Source organism: Sminthopsis crassicaudata, chromosome 1, assembly GCF_048593235.1.
Source record: "Sminthopsis crassicaudata isolate SCR6 chromosome 1, ASM4859323v1, whole genome shotgun sequence".
Taxonomy (NCBI): Eukaryota; Metazoa; Chordata; class Mammalia; order Dasyuromorphia; family Dasyuridae; genus Sminthopsis; species Sminthopsis crassicaudata.
This window is the reverse complement of record NC_133617.1, coordinates 431,098,232-431,118,514: the sequence shown is the minus strand read 5'-3', so window position 1 is coordinate 431,118,514 and position 20,283 is coordinate 431,098,232. Positions and strand designations below refer to the sequence as shown.

The following is a 20,283-nucleotide window of genomic DNA, read 5'->3' as shown; positions in this document are numbered from 1 at the left end:
AGACCACTGGATTTGTAACTGTCATCCACATGAGACACCAAAGTAAAAGCCAATCTCTATAACCATACAACCTCTTTTCTCATGACCACTCAACACCTATCCAGTAGTTATCCCCCTTTGTTTTGATGAATCCTCCCAAAGATTTTTTTAATCTCTACTTCTCCCTGTTTTCAATCAGAATGCACATTTCCTGGCAACATCATTACCTCAGTAAACATGACTCCATACTCAACAATGTTGTAGAAAAACCTGTTATTTTTTCTTGTCCCCCATTCTCAGGCCATCTGTTGACCAGACCTAATTTTATTTATGCAGTTTATGAGAAAGGTTTCAATGCAGACTAACTCTCTAAACACTGAGCTAGCTCTGGCAATGCATGTGTCAACCTCATTATCAATGTAGGAAATTATACAGCTAAAGTAAGTGAATTTATCCACAGCATTCAAAACTTCTCCATTTGCTGTAAACAATGGTTTCACATATGGAAAGTATGCTGCCAGCTGTGTATAGCTTGCAGCCTTTTCAAGTTGAAGAATTTACCATTTCAGTATAGTAGCTGATTTTGAGGCTTCTTTGAAGGTATTTGGCAACATGGCTAAAAGCATTATATTAAAAAAGCATGGGAGTAAACACACAACCCTATTTCACTCCATTGGTGACTGGGAAAGTTCGAGAACATTGTCTATTGTTCAGAACCTTAGCAAGCATGCCATTGTAAAATTGATATACTATAGGGACGAACTTTTCTGGGTAACTAAATCTTGATGTGATTTTCCAAAAGCCCTCCCAACTAACAGTACCCTGGCCAGATCTACAAATCTACTAACAGAGTTCTGTTCTGTTACTGGCATTTCTTCTGGAGCTGTAGGGCAGTAAACACCATACCAACTATTCCTCAACCCCTTCTGAAGCCACATCGGCTCTCAGGTAAATAATCTTCTTCCAGATGTATGATCAACCTATTAAGGAAGACTCTGAGCAAGAATTTTCCAAGCAATGACTGAGAGACTCCTCCCCTTTGATCATCACAGGACGATCTATTCCCTTTTAGAGGATTTATTTTTAGAGATAAACAATGGTAGCATCCTTGAATTTCTGGGGCATAACTTCCTCTTTCCATATAATCTAGAAAAATTTGGCCAACTTTTATATAAGCAATAGATCGCAACATTGTAAATCTCAGATGGAATCGAATCGGCACCAGGTACTTTGCCACATGAAGTGTGGAAGTACAACAATGACTATCAAAGTGAATGTCTACAGAGTCATTATACTTATCTCATAGTCATATCCCTATGAAACCAGCTCCATTCCAGAAAACTGAACTGCTTCTATTTGAATCATCTTAGATTTTGAAGATCTCCTGGCAGGCTAAGATACCAGACACTGAGGTTTCTTGAACTAAACTGTCAGCTATTCAAACTCTTCTGAAGAGAGCACTATTTCATTGGGCTGGCCACATTGTTTGAATGCCAAATGTACACTTGCCACAAAAAAAAAAAAAAGAAAAAAAAGACTACTTTATGGAGAACTCACATAGGGCAAATGGTCACTAGGTGCTCAGAAAAAAATGATGTAAGTACTCTCAGGATCTCTCTTAAGAACTTTAGAATTTATTGTATGACACAGTAGACACTGGCACAGGAGCACCAATCATGGCATACTATCATCAGAAAAGGTGCTATGCTCTAAAAGCAAAGCAGAATTGAAGTAGCTCAGAAGAAACTGAGACGTGAAAATTTAGAGAATCCACATAACCTGTGGCCGAGCATTCAGAGCTCACATTATTTTAATCACAGCCATAATTGGACACTTTAATGTACACCAACTTTACTCTAACAGTGATATTATTTTGGTCATCTTCAAGAAGGAAAGACAACAAACTCTCGAACTCATATTTATAAGATCCCTTACAGCTTCCAAATCAATCCCCTGATTACTCAGACCATCTAATCCATATCCCTTGTCAGTAACTGTGGGCAGGGCTTTACCATCATATTATCAAACTCATTCTTGGAGTAGGGCAGTCCGAATTGTCCTTAACTCTCAAACAATCTGTGCCCTCTCTATAAGGTTACATTTTTCTCTGTGGATGAGTTAAGCCCCTGAAATTAGCCAGGGTTCCACTCTTTTTATTTCCTAATGCCTAATACCTTTTACTCACTACAGGGAATGTAGTGTGGGATATGTCCACCTTGACAAAACTATTTTTGACACTTATAGCTTAGGGGTAGGCCTTTGAAAATAACTCACCTTTCCTTAAGGGACTTGCAATTTTCTTGCTCCTATTACTAGCTTTTTAAATTACGAGGACATATTTGCCAATATCATTCAGATGGCTTGGGGATCTGGCCAGTGAGTTTTCTCAGTCACTCCATGAGCTTCAGGAATTTCTTAATTCTTTGGCTAACACGGTCCTTGAAACCAAGGAGCCTGAAACTATCTTTTAGCTTCTAAAGAGTGGAGTAGAAGTCTGTATCACCTCTTATACTTACTGCTGTATGTACGTTACTATCAAGTTGAACTCAGGATTGATAAATACATGAGAAGGCAGGATAGATGAGAGATTTACGAGACTGGATTTCTGTTAAGACCAATGGGTCCATTTGGGGTTCTTGGTTATTGGTAATTAGGAGATAAGGACTGAAATAATTAGGAGATAAGTACTGAAGAGAAAAGGGAAAACAACTATCTTAAATTCTCCCCTTGATCAATTTTCCAGATCAGTTGTTTTTCTAATAATATATTACACAATTTCTTTTATTTTTTCATTTTTCTAATTGTTTTGTTTCCTGATGTCTCATGGTATCATTAGCTTTGACTTGTCCTGAGTGTTACACCCAAGGTGAGGAGCAGTAGCATCAGTTTTTGGCCTCATCTGGTTACAGTTCCAGGACAGAAAAGAGTGCTTGTGCTTTCTCACAGACAACACAGAGCACAGGACAGAAGAGTAGTAAACATACCTCTTCCTAAATCATAAAATCTTATCACCTGTGAAAATAGCTACACCAAAACAAAACAAAACAAAAACAAAAACAAAAACAAAAACAAAAAACCTTCAAGTTTGGGAGAGTGCCCCTTCCCTCCATCATGGGAGCAAAATCTAACATTAAAATAAAGTTAAAAATCAAGAAACAGAAAGAAAATGAGAAAATATCAGGAAAAGATTCTATTGAAAGTTTCTATGGTGATAGAGAAGACAATGTAGTCTACTACATCCTCAGAGAAAAATATGAATTGTTCTCAGGCCACAAAAGAACTCAATTTTAAAGATATCTTCACTAAAAGAATTGACTCTCCAACTATGATACATCTCCACACCACCACTAATCCAGGTAAAATGGCTGAAATCACCTCCTAGAGCCATTCTTTCCACTGTAAGTTTTCTGCCATGCTTTTAAACCCATACTGAAAAAAGTCAAAATAATTCTATAATTATTTTATCTAGTTCTCTATTAATACTTGCAGAGCTTTAGAATATTACTGGCTCTGCTTGTTTGATCCTTATTCAAGTCAAATGTGTTAATTTCTAAATATCCTTATTTGTCTCATACTCTAATACCTACAAGTATTTCTAGTGGAATATATTAAAAAATTGATTCAAATTTATAAGAATAAGAACCATTTCCCAACTATTAATGGTTAAAGAATATGAACAGGAAGTTTTGATTTTTATCTTTTTATGCTTCTCTTGAGTTCTGTATTTGGAGATCAAAGTTTTTGTTTAGCTCTGATCTTTTCATCAGAAATACATGGAATTCATCTGTTTCATTGAATGTCCATCTTCTTCTCTAAAAAAAAAATGATCAGTTTAGCAGGGTAATTTATTCTTGGCTGAATTCCAAGTTCCTTCGCCTTTTGGAATATCAGATTCCAGGCCCTTCAATCCTTTAAAATGGAAGCTGCTGGGTAATACTTATTGTGGCTCCTCGGTATTTGAATTGTTTCTTTCTGTTAGCTTGTAATATTTTTTCTTTGGTCTGATAGTTCTGAAATTGAGCCTCAATATTCCTTGGGGTTTTAATTTTGGGGTCTCTTTCAGGTGTTAGGTAAATTCCTTCAATGGTTATTTTACCTTCTGATTCTATGACATGTGGGCAGTTCTCTTTCCTGAAAAATAGTGTCTACATTCTTTTTTTCATCATGGTTTTCAGAGAGTCCAATAATCCTTAGATTGTCTCTCCTATGTCTCTCCTAGATTTATTTTCCAGATCAGTTGTTTTCCCAATTAGGTACTTTACATTTTTTTCTGTTTTTTCATTTTTTTGGTTTTGCTTGATTGATTCTTGTTGTCTCATTGAGTCATTCATTTCCATTTTTTTAGTTTTGCTTGACTGATTCTTGTTGTCTCATTGAGTCATTCATTTCCAATTTTTTTAGTTCTAAATTTTAGTGAATTATTTTCTTCATTTACTTTTTTTAACTTCTTTTTGTATTTGTCCAATTGAATTTTTAAATGAGTTGTTTTGTTCTATGGAATTTTTTTTCCATTTCACAATAGGGAGTTGTTTTCTTTTTTCATTTTATCAAATCTATCTTTTAATGAGTTATATGCCTTTTCCAAACCCTTTTGCAAAGTTTTCATTTTCTTTTCCCATTTTCCCTCTAGCTCTCTTTTAAGATCTTTTTTAGGAGAGCCTTGTGTGATGGGGGCTGGGTTATATCACCTTTTTGGGTTTCATCTGGAGATGATCTGCTTTTAGTCTCCTCAGGGTTTGAAATATGTTCTTCTCTTTCACCATAAAAACTGATTATGGTCAGAATTCTCTTTGCTTTTTTAATTATTTTAAAAAAATTTGCTTTAGGGCAGGGGAGGTTTTCCAAACTTCCTCTACAAGGCAGCAGCTGCACTGGGCCTGTACTGATTCACTCCCGACGCTGGGTGGGCGTGGCCAGTGCTGGTGAGATTCTGTCATTTTGGGGTTCACTATTTACCTTTTGTTTTTGTGTTGGATGTTTTGTAACTTCTCCACTCTACTGGCTTTCAATCAGGGCAGAGTACCCAACACTGCTGTAGATTCCTTCCTGTAGATTCTCTGCTGCATCACCTGTTGATCAATACTAAGCCTTATATCTCAGAATTAGCATGCCTCATCATTGGAATCTTGTTTGATCATTACATTAAAAGGAATTTTAAATCTCAAAAAATTGTTTTCTTTACAATTTTTTTATTGTAGCCGTTGTTCTCATTTAATCTATATCAGTTTATACAAGTTTTCCCAAATTTCTTTGAAACTATCCCATTCATTACTTCTTATATTATTTTATGTCATAACTTGTTTTAATAGCATAACAACTGAGGGGTACCTTGCCATTTTCCTACCTTTAGCCACTACAGAAAAGTACTACTAAAAATAATTGATACCTATGGATACTTTTCTTTTTTTTCTTTGATCTCTGAGATATAAGGCTTAGTATTGGTATCACTGAGTACAATGATCTTTGTATTATAACATCCTATTTAAGCAACTTGCTTTTTAGCACTAAAGTATCAAGGGAGCTAAAGTACTTAGCATGGTGATGTAATGGTTCTCTAGTTCACACATAATCAGTATGCTGTAATGATATAATTGTAATAGGGTATTTAAGGACTGAGAAGGATTGGAAATAAGACATTCCATTTTTGACCATCCTAATTGGTGGCTCTCCTGCCTCCTGCACTCCTCCACTAAGATCAAAACTGGGCCAGAATAAAGACTCTAGACTCTATTCCTGACCATTCTTATAGTGTCTATCCTGCTGAGATCAAGGCCTGTTTGAAGGACCTCCTGAAAGTTAGACCAAACATTACAAAAAGGTAAATGAATTCCAAATGGAAATAGGAAAAATTATAATAGTAGAGGACTTCAATCTTCCCCTCTTAGAACTAAATAAATCTAATACTCCCCCCAAAGAAAAAATAAAGGGAGGCAAAACCAAGATGGCAGAGTAAACAGGACATTGCCTGAGCTCTCCTTCAACTTCACTCAGAATCAACTCTACTGTTAATCTACTTTAAGCCTCTAAATAGTTTCAGAATGACAGAACCCACAAACAACTGGAGTCTAATTAATTTTCCAGCTTTAAGATATCTTGGAAGGAATCCAGGAAAGGTCTGTCTCAATTGGGAAGGTGGGAACTAGGCTCAGTACAAGCATGGCAGGGAGAGGCCCAGTATGGGGAATTTACCAGAAGGCTATTAGCCAAAGTATAGCAGTACTGACTACTCTCTGTCCTGGTTTAGAAGGCCAGTGGATCAGCAGACCATTTGAGACCTCCAAAGCAACTACAGAAAGCAAACTACGAGTCCCCAAACTCTAGCATAACAGGCAGGACTTGGCCAAACCTATCTAGCATAGTGGGAAAGCTTGCAGCACCACTGATGCCAATGCAGTCAGTGAGAGATCCTTGTCCCCCTGCAAAAGAAGCTTGGAACAATCTCCCCTAGGAGCTCTGCAATGAGCAAAAATGAGCAAAAAAGCAAAAAGTTTCAACTATAAAAAAACTACTATAAAGACAGAAGATCAGAACACAACAGAACACAATCAGAACAAAATAAATGCAGGAGAGACAATCTAAGAATGTCGTGCTACTTGAAAGCTATGATGAAATAAATAAATAAATAAAAAGAGCCTGGACAACATCTTTCAAAAAATCATCAAGGAAAACTGCCTTGATATCCTAAAACCTAAAACCAAAGGGTAAGATAGTCATTGAAAGAATCTACCAATCACCTCCCGAGACCCCAAAATGAAAACTTCAAGGAATATCGTGGCTAAATTTTAGATGTATTAGATCAAGGAAAAATACGGCAAAAAGCAAGAAAGAAACAATTCAAATATTGAGGAGCCATAATAACAATTACCCACTATTTAGCAGCTTCCATATTAAAAGATCAAAGGGCCTAGAATATAATATTTCAGAAGGCAAAGAAAATTGGACTACAATCAAGAATCAACTACCCAGCTTAATCTCATCAGATTTGGCTCAAAAAGAGAATTATATACTTAGTTTAATAGCAATTTCTCTCACTCCATAGGGAAGTAGGAGGAGATAAGGGGAAAGGAAAGAGGGGCTAATAGAATATAGTATAGAAGTAGAAGGGGAAAGGAATAAGAAAGGAGAGGAGTTGAAAAAAGGGAATGTGAATAGAATGAACTCTCCCATAAAATAGAAGCAGAAAAGAGAAGATAAAAAGTCAGAATCCTACAATATGTTGTTTACAAGAAACACATTTGAAGCAGAGAGATACATATTAGGTAAAGGTAAAAGGCTAGAGCAGAATCTATTATGCTTCAACTGAAGTTAAAAAAAAAAAAAGGCAGAAGTAGCGATTCTGATATGAGATCAAGCAAAAGCAAAAACAGATCATTAAATCTATCAAATAGATAAATATAATAGATACTTAAAAGAGATAAGTTTCCTCTATATCTTGCTAGAGGGTATCATAGATAATGAAGAAATATTAATACTAAACATATGTGTACCAATGATAAACTTAATTATAATTATATATAAGTATATCCTAGCAACCAAATTCTTGGGAGGAAAAATTAAATTGCAAGAAGAAATACACAACAAAACTATATTAATGGGGGAATCTCACTCTATTGGAACTAGAAAAATCTAACCACAAAATAAATAAGAAAGAAGTTAAGAACAAGTATGATAGACCTTTGGAGAAAATTGAATGTGGATAAAAAGGAATATACCTTTTCCTTTGTGGTACATGGTACCTACACAAAAACTGACTGTGTTAGGGCATAAAAATCTTACAATCAAATATAGAAAGGTAGAAATAGTAACTCTTTTAAAATCACAATATAATAAAAACTACATGTAATAAAGGATCATGGAAAAGCAAAACAAAAATTGGAAACTAAATAATCTAATCCTAAAAAATGAATGGGTTAAACAACAAATCACAGAAAAAAATTGATAATTTCATCCAAGAGAATGACAATTCTGCAGCCAAAGTGTTTTTTAGGGGAGATCTTATATTTCTTACATGAATAAAATACAGAAAGAGAAGATCAATGAGTTGGGCATGCAACTAAAAAAGCTAGAAAAATAACAAATTAAAACCTTCCAATTAAATACCTAATTAGAAATTCTGAAAATCAAAAGAAATTAATAAAATTGAAAGTAAGAAAACGATCAGCTAATAAACAAAATTAAGAGTTGGCTTTATGAAAACAACAACAAAATAACCTTTGCAACCTTGGGTTATTTGATTAGGAAAAGAAAAGAAGAAAACCAAATTACCAGTATTGAAAATGAAAAAGGTGAACTTAATACCAGAGAAAATTAAAACAATAATTAGGAGGTATTTTGCCCAATTGTGTGCCAATAAATGTGATAATCTAAGTGAAATGGATGAATACTGACAAAAATACAGATTGCCCAGATGAGGATTAAAAAAAATCACTTAAATAGTCCCATTTTAGAAAAAGTAACTGAACAAGCTATTAATGAACTTTCTAAGAAAACAATCTCCAGGCCAGATGGATTTGCAAGTGAATTCTACCCAAACATTTAAAGACCAATTGATTACAATACTACATAAACTATTTGGGGAAAAACAAAAGGAAGATAATGGTGCTGATACCTAAACCAAGACAGAGAAAGAACATTATAAATCAAATTCGCTAATGAATAATGATGCAAAAATCTTAAATAAAACATTAACAAAGAGATTACAGCAATTTATCATCAGGATAATACACTATGATCAAGTGGGATTTATGCCAGAGATGTCTGCTGGTTCAATATCAGAAAAACTATCAGCAAAAGTGACTACATCAATAACAAAAGTAAAAGAAATCATGATTACCTCAATGGATATAGAAAAAACATTTGACAAGATAGAACACCCATTCCTATTAAAAACAATAGAAAGCAAACAGATAAATGGAGTTTTGCTTAAAATGATAAGTGGCATTTATCCAAAACCATCAGCAAACATTATATATAATGGGGATAAGTTCAAAGCATCCCCAACAAGATGTGAAATTAAGTTGCTCATTATCACCAGTATTATTCAATACTTCATTAGAAGGTAGCTTAACAAGAGAAAAAAAAGAAATTGAAAGAATTAGAATTCATAATGAGGAATCAAAAGTATCATACTTTGTAGATGATAAGATAATATATTTAGATAATCAACTAAAAAACTACTAAAAATAATTAACAAATTTAGCAAAACTGTAGGATATAAAACAAGCCCACATAAACCAATGGCATTTCTATATGTCACTATCAAATTCCAGTAGTAAGAGACAGAAACAGAACTCTCAATACTATAAAATATTTGGGAGTCTACCTGCCAAAACAAAGTCAGGAATATATGAATACAATTACAAAACACTTTTCATAGAAATAAAGTTAGATTTAAGTATCTCAAAATGTTTAATCAAGTAAAAATAATCAAAAATATCAAATATTTGAGGTCAAGATGATATAATAAAAATAGCAATTGTACCTAAATTGATCTATTTATTCAGTCCCATACCAAACTGTCAAAAAATTACTTTATAGAACTAGGAAAAATTCATCTAAAAGAACAAAAAGATCAAGAATTCCAAGGAAATTAAAAAATGCAAAGGAAAGTGGCCTTAGTCATAGTAGACCAAAAACTTATGTTACAAAGCAGCAGTCATCAAAACTATTTAGTACTTGGAAACAGAGTAGTGGATAAGTAGAATACATTTACAATACACAATTGCCAATAAATGGCAATTCAGTGTTTAATAACCCAAAAACTCCCTCTTCTGGGATAAGAATTTATTTTTTGACAAAAATTGCTGGAAAAAATAGAAAACAGTGTGGTAGTAACTAGGCACTGATCAACATCTAACACTGTATACCAAGATAAAATCAAAATAAATTTATAATTTAGACATAAATGGCAATACCATACGCAAATTAGGAGAACAAAGGAGAGTCTACCTCTCAGATGTGTAAAGGGAGAAATTTATGGCCAAATGACTAGAGAACATTATGAAATGCAAAATTAATCATTTTGATCAGGAGTGAAATAAGGTTGCCTATTATCACCATTACTATACAATATTGTGTTAGAAATGCTAGTCTTGGCAATAAGAGTTGAGAAAGAGATTAAAGCAATTAGAGTAGGTAATGAGGAAACCAAATTATCACTCTTTGCTGATGATATGATGGTATACTTAGAGAACCCCAGAGATTCTACTAAAAAGCTATTAGAAATAATCCATACCTTTAGCAAAGTTGCAGGATACAAAATAAGCCCACGTAAGTCATTGGCATTCTTATATATCACTAACAAAATCCAGCAGAGTTACAACAAGAAATTCCACTTAAAATAACTACTGGTAGTACAAAATATTTAGGAATCTATCTGCCAAGTAAAAATCAGGAACTATATGAGCAAAACTACAAAACACTTTTCACACAAATAAAGTCAGCTCTAACCAATTGGAAAAAATATTAAATGTTCTTTAGGGTGAACAAATATAATAAAGATGACAATACTACCTAAATGAATCTATTTATTTAGAACTATACCAGACTCCCAAAAAACTATTTTAATGACCTAGAAAAATAACAACACAGTTCATATGGAAAAATAAAAGGTCAAGAATTTCAAGGGAATTAATGGAAAAAAAAATCAAATGAGGGTGGCCTAGCTGTACCAGATTTTAAATTATATTCTTAAAGCAGCAGTTACCAAAACCATTTGGTATTGGCTAAGAAATAAACTAGTTGATCAGTGGAATAGGTTAGGTTCAAAGGACAAAACAGTCAATAACTTCAATAATCTAGTGTTTGACAAGCCCAAAGACCCCAGCTTTTGGGATAAGAACTTACTGTTTGACAAAAACTGCTGGGAAAATTGGAAATCAGTATGGCAAAAACTAGGCATTGACCCACACTTAACACGGTACACCAAGATAAGAAAAATGGGTTCATGACCTAGGCATAAAGAATGAAATTATAAATAAATTAGAAGAACATAGGATAGTTTACCTCTCAGACCTGTGGAAGAGGAAGGAATGTATGACCAAAGAAGAACTAGAGATCATTATTGATCACAAAATAGAAAATTTTGATTATATCAAATTGAAAAGGTTTTGTACAAACAAAAACAATGCAGACAAGATTAGAAGGGAAGCAATAAACTGGGAAAACAATTTCACAGTCAAAGGTTCTGATAAAGGCCTCATTTCCAAAATATATAGAGAATTGACTCTAATTTATAAGAAATCAAGCCATTCTCCAACTGATAAATGGTCAAAGGATATGAACAGACAATTCTCAGATGAAAAAATTGAAACTATTTCTAGCCCTTATGAAAAGATGCTCCAAGTCATTATTAATCAGAGAAATGCAAATTAAGACAACTCTGAGATACTACACACCTGTCAGATTGGCTAGAATGACAGGGAAAGATAATGTGGAATGTTGGAGGGGATGTGGGAAAACTAGGACACTGATACATTGCTGGTGGAATTGTGACTACATCCAACCATTCTGGAGAGCAATTTGGAACTATGCTCAAAGAGTTATCCAACTGTGTATACCCTTTGATCCAGCAGCATTACTACTGGGCTTATATCCCAAAGAGATTTTAAAGAAGGGAAAGAAACCTGTATGTGCAAGAATTTTTGTGGCAGCCCTCTTTGTAGTGGCCAGAAACTGGAAACTGAGTGGATACCCATCAATTGGAGAATGGCTGAATAAATTGTGGTATATAAATGTTATGGAATATTATTGTTCTGTAAGAAATGGCTAAGAGGATTATTTCAGAAAGGTCTGGAGAGACTTACATGAACTGATGCTGAGTGAAATGAGCAGGACCAGGTGATCATTACATGCTTCAACAACAATATTATATGATGATCAAATCAATTCTGATGAATGTGGCCCTCTTCAACAATGAGATGAACCAAATCAATTCCAATAGAGCAGTAATGAATGGAGCCAACTACACACAGTGAAAGAACTCTGGGAGATGACTATGAACCACTACATTGAATTCCCAATCCCTCTATTTTTGTCTGCTTGCATTTTTTATTTCCTTCACAGGTTAATTGTACACTATTTCAAAGACTGATTCTTTTTGTATAGCAAAATAACTACATGGACATGTTTACGTATATTGTATTTAACTTGTACTTTAAGATATTTAACATGTATTGGTCAATTTGCCATCTGGGGAATGGGGGAAGGAGAAGGAAGAGAAAAATTGGAACAAAGATTTTGCAATTATCAATGCTGAGAAATTATCCGTGAATATATCTTGTAAATAAAAAGCTATAATTTTAAAAAATTAATCACTTTGATTACATTAAGTTAAAAGTTTTTGCACAAACAAAACCAATGCAGCCAAGATTAGAAGGGAAACAAAGCTGGCAAAAAAAAAAAAAAAAAAAAAAAAAAAAATTAGCTAGTATTTCTGATAAAGCCCTCATTTCTAAAATGTATTAAGAACTGACTCAAATTTATAAGAATACAAGCCATTCCCCATTTGATAAATGATCAAAGGATTAAACAGATAATTTTCAGATAAAGAAATTAAAGCTCTTTTTAGTCATATGAAAAAAATGCTCTAAAATCACTATTGATTAAAGAAATGCAAATTAAGACAACTCTGAAGTACCACTTTAAACATCTCAGATTGTCTAAGATTACAGGAAAAACAAATAATAATTGTTGGAGATGTTCGAAAACTGGAACACTAATGTATTGTTGGTGGAGTTGATTCAATCATTTTGGATTCAATCAATTTGGAACTATGTACAAAGGACTATAAAACTGTACACAGTTTGATCTAGCAGTATCTGTTTGGGCCTCTATCCCAAAGAGAGCATAAAAAAGAGAAATGGGCTCCCGTGTACAAAGATGTTTGTAGAAGCTCTTTTTGTAGTGGCAAGAAATTAGAAACTGAGTAGATGCTCATCAGTCAGAGACTGGCTATATAAATCATGGTACATGCATGTTAAGAATTATTATTCTATAAGAAACAATCAACAGAATGATTTCAGAGAGATCTGGAAAGACTTACATGAACTGATGCTAAGTGAAGTGAGCAGATAATCAAGACATACCACTATGTGTACATAGTATATAGTAAGAATAAAATTATGTGATGATCAAATGTGATGGACTTGATTCTTTTTCAACAATGAGGTGATTCAAGGCAATTCCACTAGACTTGTGAAAGAAAGTACCAACAATATCCAGAGAGAACTATGGAGATTGAATGTGGATCAAAGAATAGTACTTTAACTTTTTCTGTTGTTGGCTTGGTTTTTTTTCTCTCAATTTTTCCTTTCTCTTTTGGTCTGATTATTTTTGTGCAGAATGATGAATTTAGGAGTATGTTTACAAGAATTACCCTTGTTTAACCTGTAACAGATTGCTTGCTATATTGAGGGGGGAAGTGAGACAGGGAGAAAAATTTGGAACCCAAGGGTTTCACAGAAGTCAGAAAAATATTATAAAAGAAAAAAAAAAAAAGGAAAGTCAAGGAGACGAATGGGATCTTAAACTAGACATGATAGACATCTGGAGAGAAATGAATGGGAACAGAAAGGAATACCAATCATATACTAAGATATAAAAACCTTATATTCAAATGTAGAAAAGCAGAAACATTAAACACACCCTTTAAACCCATTAAACACAATGTAATAAAATTACATTTAATAATGGACCATGGAAACATAATTTAAAAATTAATTAGAAGCCAAATAACCTAATCCAAAAGAATGAATGAATCAAAGAACAAATCATAGAAACAACAAATAAGTTTATTAAAGATTATGATGTTGAAAAAACATACCAACATTTATGGGATAGTGATAAAGCAATAATAAAAGGAATATTTTTATTGTTTACAACAGTACACTAGAGAAAGAACAACTCAAATGAGTGTGCAATTAAAAAAACTAGAAAAAGAACATTTAACACCCTCAATTAAATATTCAAATGAAAATCCACAAAATTAAAAATGAAATTAATAAAACAATGTAAGAAAACCATTAAACTAATAAATAAAAGTAGGAGCTAGTTTTATTTTAAAAATAAATAAAATAGATAAATCATTGCTTATTATAAAAGAGAGAAAAACAAAACACAAAGACTTATTTTGACTACTTATATGCCAATAAATTGAACAAATTAAGTAAAATGGAAGGATACTTAAAATATAAACTGCCCAGATTAACAGAAGTGGAAAGTAATATTTAAATAAGCCAATTTAGAAAAAAAAGTTGAATAGGATTCCAAAGAAGAAAACATCATGACCATCTAAACTAGGTTACAAGTAAATTCTGTCAAACATTTGAAGATCAATTAATTCCAATATTAAATAAGTTATTTGAATATAAATAAAGAAGGGACTCCTATGAAGCTCCTCTTAAAAATAAAATATCGTGCTCATCCCTAAACCAGAAGGGCAAAAACAGAAAAAGAAAATTATAGATCAAGTTAATTAATGACTATTCTTACAAGTTTCATAAATAAAATACTAGTTAGCTAAATAAAATATCAGCAATATAGAACAGAGATTAAACTTGTGACCAAGTGGGATTTATACTAGGAATACAGGGTTGGTTCAACATAAAGAAAATTATTAATGTCACTTGTATCAATGACAAAATAAACAAAAGTTATGTGATTTCTGCATCAACAGATGTTGATAAACAGATTTTGCATCAACATTCTGCATCAATAGATTCTGATAAAAATAACATTCATTCCCCTTTAAAAAACACTTGAAAGCAAATGCATAAATTTATTTTCCCCTAAAATAAGAAGTATCTACCCCAAACTATCAGCAAGCCTTCCCAATAAGATCAAGACTAAAAATAAAGATGCCAATTATTATCACCATTTTTCAATACTGTACTAATAATGCTAGCAATAGCAATGAAAGAAAAAGAAACTGAAGGAATTAGAAGGGGCAATGAAGAAATTAAAATATCTTTTTTGGTAAAAGATATACTTGAAAAATCTTAAGAGATTTAACCAATAAGTCAGTTGAAACAATGAAGAACTTTAGCAAAAATAGCAGGATACAAAATAAAACCATATGTATCTCAAGATTTCTAAATGTAACTAGCAAACTCACACAAGAAGATAGGACACGTCATTTAAAATAATTGTAGACAATATAAAATACATGGAGTATACCTGCCAAGACAAACCCAGGAAAAATTAAAACAATCATAAAACATTTTTTTACACAGATAAAGTGACAATCCTACTTAAACTAATCTATTTTTTCAGGCTATTCCAATTTAACTATTAAACATTATTTTATTGAACTAGAAAAAATAATAAGTTTCATTTGGAAGAACAAAAGTTCAAGAACATAAAAGGGATTAATTTAAAAAAAAGTAAAAGGAGGTCTAGCGGCACTGGTATCAAAATGTATTATATAATAGTACCAAAACTATTGGATGTTTAAGTGAAACAGAATATGTACACAATACAGAGTTGTAAATGACTATAGTAACTTCATGTTTGATAAATGTAAAGATCTAAGCTTTTTAAGATCTTTTTAAAGCTTTTTAAATAAGACCTCACTAACTTAGTAAAAACTGCTGGGAAAATTGGAAAGCAGTCTCTTACCAAAAGATAGGTATAGACAAAAATCTTATACCATTTGCCAAGATAAGGTCAAAATGGATACATGACTCAGATATAAAGTGAGATATAATAAATAAATGAGAGGAGGATGGAATTTAATAGCTATCAGATTTATGGATAAGAGGACTTATGAATAAACAAGATAAAGATCATGGAATGTAAAATGACTAATTTTTACTTACATAAAATTTTAACTTTTTGTATAAAGAAAACCAAGATAGCCAAGATCCAAAAACAAGGTGGAAAATTGGGGGAAACTTTTTATAGTCGGTGTCATGGACAAAAGCTTTCTATCTCAAATATATATAGAAATGAGTCAAATGTATGAGAATGAGGCATTTCCCAATTGATAAATATAAAAAAATGTGAATAGCCAGTTTTTGGAAGAAAAAAATCAAAGTTATAATCATATGAAAAAGTGTTCCAAATCATTATTGATTAGAGAAATACAAATTAAAACATTACTATCTTATACCTATTGGATTGGTATAAATGATACATGGGGAAAATGACAAATGGTAGAGGGAACGTGGAAAAACTGAAATACTATATTATTTGGAACATCTGTTGGTAGAACCGTGAATGAATCCAACCATTTTGTAGAACAATTTGGAATTATGCCCCCAAAATTATAAAACTATTTATACCCCCTAGTCCAGCAATACCACTATTTGGTCTACTTTGCAGGGTGATAAGGCAAAAAGGAAAAGAATGTGTATATTTTAAAATATTCAAAGCAGCTCTTTGTGGTGGCAAAGAATTAGAAATTGAGAAGATGCCTTTTAAACTGGGTAATGACTGAATAAGTTGATTCATTAATTCATTAATATAATATGATTGTGATAGAACACTACTTTAAGAAATGAAAAACAGAACCAAGAGACTGATGTAGATAGTAATAGTAATAATGCTTCAAGAATAAATGTGAATTATCAAGCTATTCTGAATAATAGGATCATTCAAATCATCTACAAAATACTTACGGAGGAAAATTCTATCCACCCCCATATAGATTATTATATGGTTATCATATATTGGCAGTCTCTAATGCAGAGTTGGGAGGAAGACAAGAAGACAAACTCAGAATTTAAAATGTAACAAATTAAGAGAAGAAAGTAAACCCACATAATACTCTTTCAGATTCAATTTGTGTAATGTATATTTATATGTAGTTTTGGATTTAGATCAATAAGGTATGCAACCTCACTCATTTCAATTCATTTTCCCAAATTTAGGAAGATGAACAGTAATGAATGGGAGTAAGTCTATTACTGAGGGGCCAGGAAAAAATGGATAGAAAGATAGGAATGGCAATCAGACCTAGAGAGTTCCAGAAACTGGTGATCAGAATTTAGGCAAACAGTTTGAAATCATGCGACAAGTAGTCAAAAGTATGGTCAGAGAAATCAAGCAAGTCAACAGAAGGTACCCTTATCAAGAAAGGACTTGAAACCTCTTATAAGTAGAAATAGCTAAGCCTCATTAGAAAAATAGCTAAGTAGGCTCACCTGGTCAAAGCCAGATCTTGACACTTTTTAGGCAGCCAGAGAGTAGACAGAGGGAGATTACTGAATAGAATAAAAGTGTTCTTTGAATTGGCCCCTAAATGCATGAAAAATAAATATTTTTAATTTGTAATCAACTTCTACAATATTGGATATGTATTTTAAAGTATTTCTTCTTTGAACAAATTCATAGATCTAGAAGTGAAAGGGACATCAAAAGTCATCTGGTTCAAACAAGTCATTTTACAAATGAGGAAATTGAGATGCTGGGTAACATACTTGTATAATAAGACTACCAAGACTATAACTATCAGTGCCAGAATTTGAATCTAGGTTCTGTGATTTCAGTGCCAGTGCTTTTTCTAACCACCATGTTAACACTAAAAGGATAATGAAAATATTTCTTAGCTCCAACTACCTAAAGTAAGAATGTTTTATTAACTCTACAAGTATTTATCTACTTATGGAAAAATTCTATTATAAGTAATTTAATAGGAATGTTTTCGTCCACAGACCGAGAATTTTTTTTTTTTTGAATGCATTATGGTAAATGTTTGAGCAACATGGGAGGACCATGGCAGTAGAGGTAAAGTTATTTTTTAAAGAAATATTACAGATGCAGAAAATAGTTGATTCCAGGAAAAAGAGACATGATAAAATAACTCTGCACATATTCTTGAAAACATCCCCCATTCTTTGAGTTTCATGAACAAAATAGAAAAGACATAAGAAAAGAAGTCATGGAAACAATATTTATTAAGAACAATTTATTCATCTATAGCTTATAAGTTTCTTAAAGATGGGAACTTCTATTTCTTTTGTATTCCCTAGTCCCTAATTTTTTTTTTGTATCCAGGAAGAAGTGAAATATATTTGATTATTCGTAAAAGTTACTTCAATTTTTACTGCATATAATATGCAGATCTCTATTTCTTTATTAAGTTTTCATCTCTAGTGTGTTAACAACAAAAAAACCTCACTTTTGAAAAAGAGAGCCAAATTTGGAAAGTAACAGATTTCAGAAAATGATGTTTGCTTACTGGTATAAGGCAATAAAAGGCCAATCAAGGTTTCCCCAATGGGGCCCGAGACATGCAGGTATTTCTCCAAAGAATTGTCTGAGTTGAAAGGCTTTAAGGTCAAGTGAGATAGGATCAATTGAAGGAACTGGGATATTCTGTCTGCAGAAACGATTTGGGAATGGAGAAGCCATTTCATGCCATCTCTGAAGGGCTGTCACTCGGGAAGAGGGAGGGATAAAATTTGGTCTTTGCCTAGCACTCAAAATGTGCAGGAATGGGTATAAAATGCAAAAAGATAAATTTAAGCTGGACATAAGAAAATATTACTTTCCTAACCATCAGGGTTCCAAAAGTGATAATGGGCTGCCTTGAAGAAAACTGCGTTCCCATTTGCTTGGGAACGTTGTAGAGAACTCTTTCAGGTTGACCACCTAGGTCCCGTCCAACTCTGAAATCAGGTGATTTCATTACTGGACCCTGCCTCGTTCAACCAGCAAGCTGCTAAGATTCCAGAAGAGTTGTTTTGAAAACATTCTCGAGAAAAAGACCCGGGGCTCACGTTACCTAAACAGAGTTCTTGGAAAGTTCAACATTTACTTGTTACCATTTTAGAAATTACAGGTTTCAGGTCTCCTTCCTTCCCACCCTCCGCGGTCACGGGGAAGCCCGGCTTCAGAAGCACTCACGCACGGTTCGATGCATATTATAGAATATTTAATATTATAGAACATTTAACATTATTTAGAGTTCGAGATCCAACCTTGCCCTTATAAGTCTCCGGAAAATTACGTCTCACACACTTGTTATTCCTCCAAGGTATGAGACGAAAGATGGGAGGAAGGGGAGGTACAGAGGAGACCCCAGGTGAGATTTAAATGCTGCCCCCTACCTAGAGCGACCACTCGGAGCCAGGGTCGCAAGGAATGCCCAGGATGCTAGGCCGTCCCGTTTTCGGCCCACTAGGAAGGAGCGCACCTGGCCCAGCCCTCACGGAGGCGGTGAATTGGGTGCCGCCATCGCTTTTCTCCCTTCCTTCCAAAGTCTATTTCCGCCGGGTCCCGATGGAGATTTCCCCGACTGCCCCGGGACCCTCAGCCGATGAAAAAGGTCGGAGAGTCGCGAGACGGGACAGGGCAGCGCGCGCCAGGACACCCGCCCGCTACGGGCTCAGTACGCCCAGCGTGAGGTTAAACGTGGCCGCGGGCTCCGGACTCGCCGTTCTGAACGGCCAGTCCAGGGCGAGGACCCGCGCCTCCGCGAAGCCGCAACGTACCACGAAGAGGCGTGACGTCGTCGCAGCCGCCCGAGAGGTCGGTATTCTTGTCCGCCGGAATCCTAATTCTCTGTCTCCCTGGAGGCGGCCAGCGGACGGTTACAGAGAGCTCACACCCCGAGGAGCCACAAGAAGAAAAGAAGAGAGCTGGGTCTTCACTCAGCTCTCCGCTCCTCACTGGACCCGCCCACCCCCGAGGTGAGGGCCCAAGGAGGCGGCGAGCCAATGGCAGTGAAGCTTTCCGAAACATTTGTGGCATCCAGCCAATAGGAGAGAGAGAGAGAGAGAGAGAGAGAGAGAGAGAGAGAGAGAGAGAGAGAGAGAGAGAGAGAGAGAGAGAGAGAGAGAGAGAGAGAGAGAAAATGTGTGTGTATGTGTGTGTACATGTGTGTGTATGTGTGTATATGTGTGTATGTATGTGTATGTATGTGTGTGTAGGTCCCCCCTTGGGCAATAAACGTCTGTATAGATTGTATGTGCGCAACTCCAGCTAGTACTGTAGAATGTGCATGCCTTATGTGTGCACAAACATGGTTTGTGTGTGGGACAGTAAAACGTGTGGATGTGTGTGTATGCGAGCAGGGCTCCAACTAGGAATTAGAGCTGTGTGTAGTGTGTATGTGTGTGCTTGTGCGCAGCTCTAACTGGGACAATAGAAATTGTGTGCACCTGAGTGCACCTGGGACTATAAAGCGTGTGTGAGCTTGTGTGTGAGGTATGCATGTCTAACGGGGACAATACCACTGTGTAGTTTGTGTTTGAGGGGGGGCGGGGATGAAGCCTAGTGGAGTGGGAATGTGTGTGCGTTGCTCCATCCGGGACCGTAGAGCTTGGTTGTGTTGAGTTCAGTGGGGAATTCCCTTATGTTCTT

The 20,283-nt window shown here is 34.5% G+C and overlaps 1 protein-coding gene across 6 annotated transcripts in view; it reads right to left on the bottom strand.

Annotated features, from left to right (window-relative positions):
* Positions 1 to 19,683, bottom strand: part of ATF7IP2 (activating transcription factor 7 interacting protein 2) — an 86,010-nt gene extending 66,327 nt beyond the window's left edge. For 2 of the 6 annotated variants that reach the window (XM_074280523.1, XM_074280529.1), the window contains exon 1: positions 19,029 to 19,591. Coding sequence is in view for 1 of the 6 variants with exons in the window: in XM_074280530.1 (XP_074136631.1) it covers positions 19,413 to 19,671 (259 nt within the window). In the remaining 5 variants the exon portion in view is untranslated. Of the gene's footprint in view, positions 1 to 19,028 lie in introns of all 6 variants that reach the window. The other 4 variants (XM_074280530.1, XM_074280527.1, XM_074280525.1 and 1 more) reach the window with 4 other exon arrangements.
* Between the last annotated feature and the right edge of the window lie 600 nt (positions 19,684 to 20,283).